This window comes from Arachis stenosperma, chromosome 3, assembly GCF_014773155.1.
Source record: "Arachis stenosperma cultivar V10309 chromosome 3, arast.V10309.gnm1.PFL2, whole genome shotgun sequence".
In the NCBI taxonomy this organism is placed as follows: Eukaryota; Viridiplantae; Streptophyta; class Magnoliopsida; order Fabales; family Fabaceae; genus Arachis; species Arachis stenosperma.
This window is the reverse complement of record NC_080379.1, coordinates 1,741,876-1,749,415: the sequence shown is the minus strand read 5'-3', so window position 1 is coordinate 1,749,415 and position 7,540 is coordinate 1,741,876. Positions and strand designations below refer to the sequence as shown.

The 7,540-nt window shown below is 35.0% G+C and overlaps 1 protein-coding gene across 1 annotated transcript; it reads left to right on the top strand.

The window, feature by feature from the left end:
• On the top strand, positions 1-7,540 carry LOC130968771 (uncharacterized). Its single transcript, XM_057894223.1, has 11 exons — positions 1-343; positions 467-676; positions 816-1,066; positions 1,195-1,281; positions 1,444-1,594; positions 1,805-1,947; positions 2,070-2,261; positions 2,375-4,932; positions 5,062-5,170; positions 5,389-5,469; positions 7,031-7,540. The coding sequence occupies exons 1-11, from the start codon at positions 175-177 to the stop codon at positions 7,103-7,105; spliced, it is 4,026 nt and encodes a 1,341-aa protein (XP_057750206.1). The 5' UTR covers positions 1-174; the 3' UTR covers positions 7,106-7,540.

Sequence of the window (7,540 nt, the reverse complement as noted above, 5' to 3'; positions counted from 1 at the left end):
CTCATCATGTAACTTCAAACCCTCGTATAAAAGCGACGGTGATTGTTCCCTTCCCGCTCAACCCTCGTTTCAAAAATTCAGATCCAACAATAATAATAACCGTAACCGAACGCCAAGTCCAAATCCAGATCTATTCGCATTCACTGCGATACTGATGAGAAGAGAAGAAAAATCATGGATTCCATTTCTAACATCCCACTCTTAGAAATCACAGCCGAAGACGATTCCCTACTCTTAGATGCTTCTACCGCCGGAGGCGACTCTGCCGTCTCCTCCGCCGCCGCCGCGTCCACCGTCTTCTCCTGCTCTCCTCTAATATCTGTCCGATCTCTCCCTCGAACAAGTTAGTGCTTCGTACTTTAACTCTTATATTACGTTATTTCCAATTTCATTTAAAATTTTCACAAAAGAAGTCGATGATTTCAAATAGTAGTCCTCTGCGGTTGTCGATGGTGTGATGCCGCAGATGGTAGGGTTGGTGACGTGAACTCCGAAAACGCCAGTGCCGCGACGAAGAAAGACAGTAAGAACAACAAAGAGAACGTGATTTGGAACAACAAACCGGAAGCGGCGAAGCTCAGCATGGAGCCTCAGCAGATGAAGAGGAAGAAGAAAGAAGGAGGCTACAATTTGCGAAAAAGCTTGGCGTGGAATCGTGCTTTCTTCGAGGAAGAAGGTATAATTTTCAGTTCTACTATTTCTCGATTCACATCGATAAAGTTGAGGAATATTAGCGGCAAAACACTTTAAGGTGATATTTATTACTAAATTATAATTAATAATTAGTTATTAATGTTGATTGTTAATTGATTAAGGTGTTTTGAACCCGTTGGAACTTTCTATGATTAGTGGCACTGCCACTCCTAAGAGGCCTAACACGGTGTTGAAAGCTATCAACGAGGAAGAACCAGCTAGTGCCTCTATAGCACTTAAGGAAATTGAAGATAATTTGTTTAAGCAATCCTCGGAAGGTGTTGTTTGCACTGAAAATAGAAGCGTTGGTGCTGCTGCTTTTCTATCTCCTAAATCTGGAGCATCAACCAAGGTTAAAGCCTTTGCTTCTGTGGTTAGTCTCTATTCTGCTGCTGCTGCTGTTGTTGTTTTCCTTTTTTTTTAATTATTTTGTTTATATCTATGATCTATCATATGCACATTTTTTTATTTAATTTTGGATTACCATATGTGATTTGTTAGGCTAAGCGGAAGGTGCTTGCAAACAATGATACTGTTGTGAATAGACCTAAACGAAACGTGTGTCTCCGGCCAGCAGCTTCATCTTCATATCCTTGCAATTGATTGCCTAGATTATATGTTAAGTAGGTGTTTAGTGTTTTGCTTATTTTATTTTATTGAGTTGTTTGTGTTTCTGGTTTTCTGCATCTTTTCATTTTTAACTATAGAAAGGTTTTCTTCTTTACGCCTTGACCTTGACTACTTTGAAAACTGAAAAGACCTGAACCAGTGAAGGCAACAAATAGGGAATCAAAAGCCACTAATATTGATCCAAAATCCAATGCACCGGTGGTTACAAATACGCCCAGGAGAGGAACGTTGAGCACAAGTTTACCTAAGAGAAATCACAATGCACATCCGGGTAAGCTTTGCAATTTGTTTTTGTTTCTTTTTTTAATAGGTGCTTTGACAACTCTAAATATGAGAGAGATGTTTGCAAACTATTACTGTTTGGTATTAATAATTATAGTGTGAAATCGAAAAGTCATACAATTCAATTTGATTGAGGTTTTTAATCTCAATTTGATGAATAAATTGCTTGTGTTTTGTTAACTTTGTGTCTCTTCGACAGCTACTAATATCCAAAAGTATGCTGGAGCAAAAGGCTTGTCAAAAAACCCTAGAATTGTGCCATTGCCAAATAAGCCAAAAGTTGATCAGGCTGATAAATGTTCAATTTCCAGAACTGTCAACAAGGAAGCTAGAAAGCATTTGGTTCGAACTTTAACCTTCTACAGGCTATAGCTTTCAATATTATTTGCTTCATCAGTTGTTTAGTCATTTTAGTTTAAATAATAAGCATGCGATTATTCTCTAAGTTTTTTGAACATGCACAGGATAGCTCAATCTCAGAAAAATCTGTACCATCTGGACAGCATCAATCAGGATCTAGAGGACCTAATGTTTCAGAAGCTTGTGTCCCACAAGTTATTTTGGAGACTAATGAGAAAAAACAAGTGAGAGAGTTTCAGACAACAAAACCATCAGGCCTAAGGATGCCATCTCCCTCATTGGGATTCTTTTCTCAGGTATAACTTCCCTATTTGGCTCCATATTTGATACCTAAATCTACACATCTGTAAAATGATGCTTATGCGTATGATCTCGTATTTAATTATTTATAACTCTAACTGCTTTGCAGGCCAAACCTTCCAATTCACACAGCCAATTACAGAAAAGCTCTATACCTTGCAAACCTGAAGAGAATAATTTTCCCAAATTAAGGAAGTTGGAAAGACATTGTATGGATGAGGCAAGACTCCCACAAGTATCTAGTAAAGGGTCTGACACTGTTGAAAACACAATAAATAACTGCACTGAGAAATTCAGTTTGCCAGATGTAAGGTCAGAAGCAAGCACTGAAGTAAATAGTAATCGTTTAACAGCATCAGTAGTGGAAAGTCATTCATTTGGCCCTGGAAAGATAAGTGAGCAAGAAATGGTTGAAAACAAGCAGAACTACATGAATGCAGAACTACACTTTGACTTAAAATCTAAAGAACAAGCAGAACTACACAAAAGCGAAGGTGTCTCTAACATGGAGGACATGGAATTCCCTAGACATGAAAAGAAGCTTCTTTCAAAGAGTAGTCATAGCCATGAGCAGTTGGAGAAAGAGGTTGACCTCCCTTTGGAAGACAAATTACATGATGTTCTGTCCTGTGCGAGTCAGTTGGTAGTTCAAGAACCAGAGCCCATAATCCATCATAGCATGCATAGAACTTTAATAAAGAGAGATAATATTTCCAATACAATGCCAGATGCCGTGGTACAAGATGAAGAACAAGTCACTAGTAATGTTTTGACTTCTAATGAAAGCTTTTTGCTACAGCAAAAAGATACCAAGACTTCCAACGATACAAGACATTCTGGAGAATTCAAGGAACACAATTGTGTCAAGACTGCAGAAGCAAATGGCAATGCTGTTGGTTATCACAAACAAGGAGATGCTGCACAAGTGGATGTATTGAATGGGAATCCCTTGGCCAATTGCAGCGTCAGTACCCCAAGTATTTTAGGGGTAGTTAATCGGCAGTTAGAGGGGGAACAAATCAGTATTCCAAATCATAGTATAATAGGAGAAATTAGTTCAGAAATTGAAAATGAATCCCAGCGAAATACTTCGGAGGTCATTTGTGTGATAACTGTATCCTCCAAACATCCCCTTGAGAAGTCTGTACCAGAAATTCGTGTTGGTTGTGAAAGTCAACCAAAAGTAGTTGAAAGTGAAGGCCGCCAGCATTCACTCAATGATCAATCAGGTTCCATTCCAGGATCAGTGGATGAAGCAAGCCACCAGATTGTTGATTCAAAAGCAATGGATAATAGCACTCAACCAATTGAACTGGATAGGATGTGTGATGATTGCATAGCTGTTTCAAGTGTTTGTGACGGTGAGGTAAAACATGTATCTCCAGGAAGCAGAACAATTTGTGAGAATAATACAGAAAATATTCACTTTGTGAAAGCTGACTGTGACTCAAGGGCAAATGATATGTTGATTAATGACTACTGCAACATGTCTGAATGGCAGCTTAGTGATGATGATTCTTCAATGGATACCTCTATGAGCTATGATGATCAGTATGATGTCTCAGGAAACTTTGAGCAGCATGCTAATATACGTCCTGAATGGCAGCTTGGAGATGATGGTTCTTCTAGGCACACTTCAACACAATTAGATGATCACCATGATGTCCCAGGAAATTTTGAGCGACGAGCTGATTCACGTTCAGATTCTGAAACAAACAAAATGGTTTGTGAAGATGAGAGTTTGGTGAAAACTGACGGTCACTTGCTTGATGAGAATGAAGTTTGTGGTGTGACCAAAGATTTCATTTCAAACACCAAAAACTCTATTTGTAGTGGATCTGAAAACCCCTCTCGCTTTTTGCAACTCATTGTACCAGCTCAGTCGGTCACGGAATTAGATCACACTATGAGCAAGAGTGAGAAATCACTTGCGAAAGATGTACAGCCCCTGAACTTTGCTGAAAATCCTGAGGTTTATAATTGCAACAGTGAACAGTGTCTTTCAGTTGCCAATGATCAGCTTCCGTCGGTGGGTGATATTGACAATAATGAAAAATCTCATCTTTCGGAACTGCAGGGGACTACTGTTGTTTATGCGGATTCGCAGCATGTTAATAACATAATGCACTTGGAGGGTGATGGGGAGACAACAAATACTGCTTACTCTGAAGAAATCAAGAACCAAAATCTATTTGAGGGTGCATCAAAAGGAAGCATTATCTCTACAAGTGAAAGCAACTATTCAAATCATCATACACAACCAATGCCAGAGTACAAAGATGGAAATCTTGAAGCGGATGACAGCTTAGAATGCCTGCAAATGGGTAATATGAAAGTTTGTTCCACTGACATATTGCCAACAGAAGTTCAATTCAATGATCAAGTTGTGTCTGCTGAGTTTGATTCCTTCATAAAAAGCAGTGAAGATATCACCGAAGAGGTAGTTACTTGCCAATCTGATGTGCATTGTTCTTCTAGTGAAAATTCGAAGTTACCAGCTTCAGATAATGAGCCCTTTCGCACAAGAATCCCACAAGGGAGCGAAGTTAGTTCCCAGGAAGCGAAAAATAACATTCTTGAGGATCATGAGTTCACTAATATTGACACTCAGAATCAGACAACTGGCGGCCTTCATTTAGCAGAAGAAAGCAGCAAAATAACTCATCAGTGAGTACCTTATTTAATGCGATAAAATTTGCTGTTCTATCTTTTGGCAACCTTTTCAATTTTACATGAACAACATAGTTTGCATACTCTGCACATTTTGTGATCTAACATTAAATTCGTGAATGGCAGCGAGAAATCTGCGACGAAAAGCAAGCCGGAAGTCCCTTCTGTGAAGATTCCACCAAATGTTGCTCCGTTTTCTGATGAATGGTTAGCTGCAATTGAAGCTGCTGGAGAGGTAATCGTATTTCCTGACCTCAATTTTGCTTCTAAACTCGAGATTTCTTTTTTTTATTATACTTTTGTATAGGGTTACGTCAAATGTTCATGTTTGTATCGTATATGGCAATTAACTCATTATTATTAGTTATTACACGTCAATATTATTTAATCGAAGAAATCTGATTCATTTTATGGCGTAGATTTCCAACGTCTGATTATTTACGGTGTTTACAGGAGATTCTGACAATGAAAGGCGGTGCAGTACAAAATTCTCCCCCTGAGAAGCCTCAGCATGAACCAAGTCCTTGGTCCCCGGTAGGTTCATTCTGATCTAACTTTTTTTTTTTGTGGACAGATATGGGCTGTGAACCCAACCCATACAAAACATCAAGGACACATAGTGGTGCAACAATAATGAAAACCCAACCACCAAAAGCATGTCGCCTTACCGAATTCAAAATTGAATGCTGATTGTTCACCAAAAAAAAAAAAAAAAAAATTGAATGCTGATTAAGCGCATAACTCCACCGTGCTTCTTGTTTTTGGTCAAAGTAGAGGGCCTAGGCCCATACATAAAAAAAGGAAAACCTACATCACCCTAATCTCTTTTATGACTCTCATCACTTGAAGTCGGCACTCGCGCTATATGCTTTTTTTTATTATTATTATTAAACACTAAATTTAAACATGTCTAGAAACTAAAATAATTAAATTTGTATTTAAAAAAGTATTTAATAAAAATTTTAAAAATTGATATTTAATTTATCCTTATTAAGTTATTTGAAAAGATTATATTTAATTAAAATTATTTGTATATATTAATTAATTACTTATATTTAAAATTTAAAAATAACCATTCATCTTATTGATTTTTGTTTTGTAATTTATTTTCTAATTACATGAAACTATTTTTGTAAAAGAAAATTATGATTAGCAAAATGGATATTATCAATAATTGTTACTCAAAAAAAACTAGTAATAATAATATCAATATATAAATACAATTAGAAAAAGAAATAAAATTGTATTTGTAACTATAGATCCAAAAATTAAAGAGTATATGTAAACTATTGCATGAGAGAACTAATTTGTGAATTTAAATATGGTTTCAAGTAAATATGAATGTGTTAATGATAATTATTTTCAAAAATTAGGAAAGATACACACTTTTTGAATAACAAAATTAAATGTTTATTAAAAATTATACACTTTACTAAATGCTTCTATATGAATTGATTTTCTCTTCTTCTATTTCGATGGTAAAATTTTGTATTTAAAATTTAAAAATATGTTTGTAATTTTTAGTAAAAGAATATATTAACACAATGTGGAGAATTTTCGTTCAAAAATTTTAAAATCACAATTGTGTTAAATCGATGTTTTTATTTGAGTCTTTTCTCCAATTTTATGATAAAATTTTTCAAAATAATAATAATTCTCGTCAAAAAATACATTTGCACATACGAATTCTCTTGTCTTTTGTTGTGATTTTTTATAATTTATTGGGAATAATTATCTTTTAAATTAAAATTTAATAAGTGTTCTTAATATTTATTTTTTTCATAATCTTTTATCATTAAATCACCTTAAAAAGAGTAAATGAAGAAAACAAAACTTAATATACCCATATAGATTAAAAAATATTATACCACCTAAAAAATTTGTGTAACCAGATAAAATGATGTTAAATGTTTACGAATAATTGTAGAATGATCTTAATTTTTTTTAATATATTATAAATAGATTTTATGAACTTTGGAAGCTCTTCACGGATCATTGGTCACTTCTGAATCTGATTTGCGCTTGGTATTTAGATTGGTATTGGTATAAAGTCTATAAATATTAATTTGCTTTCTTTGTTTCATTTCGGTTGTAGGTTCGTAAACATCAAGCCATTGGACCGTATGATTGTACGAAACACACTAATATCCCACATTCCGATTCCTCATGACAAAAACTCTGATTTGTGATTTGATCTTACAATATCTTCAATCACTAACTTTTTCTTCGTTGCTGGTCTCTTTAACTAAAGACACGTTGTATGGAGCAAGGAGCGATGCTCCATGAAAATGTTTTCAAAGAGCAAAAAAGATTAAAAAAAAATTAGCTTATTTTCACTAACTGTAAATGATATCTGTTATACTTGGTTTTACAATTGTATAATGATTCATTTTACGACTTTCCACTATGTGTAGGATATGACTAACAAACTGTATAATGATCCTTCGCAGATTTACGAAGATCTAATGTCAACGCTTCATGTATCTTCTCTATATAGTTTGTTTAGTTATCATTAAATGGCTTTTATGAATAATATAATTTGGATATGTTTTAGATACTTCAATTAAATACATGGATTATAATAGTAATTAGGTATATAAATAAT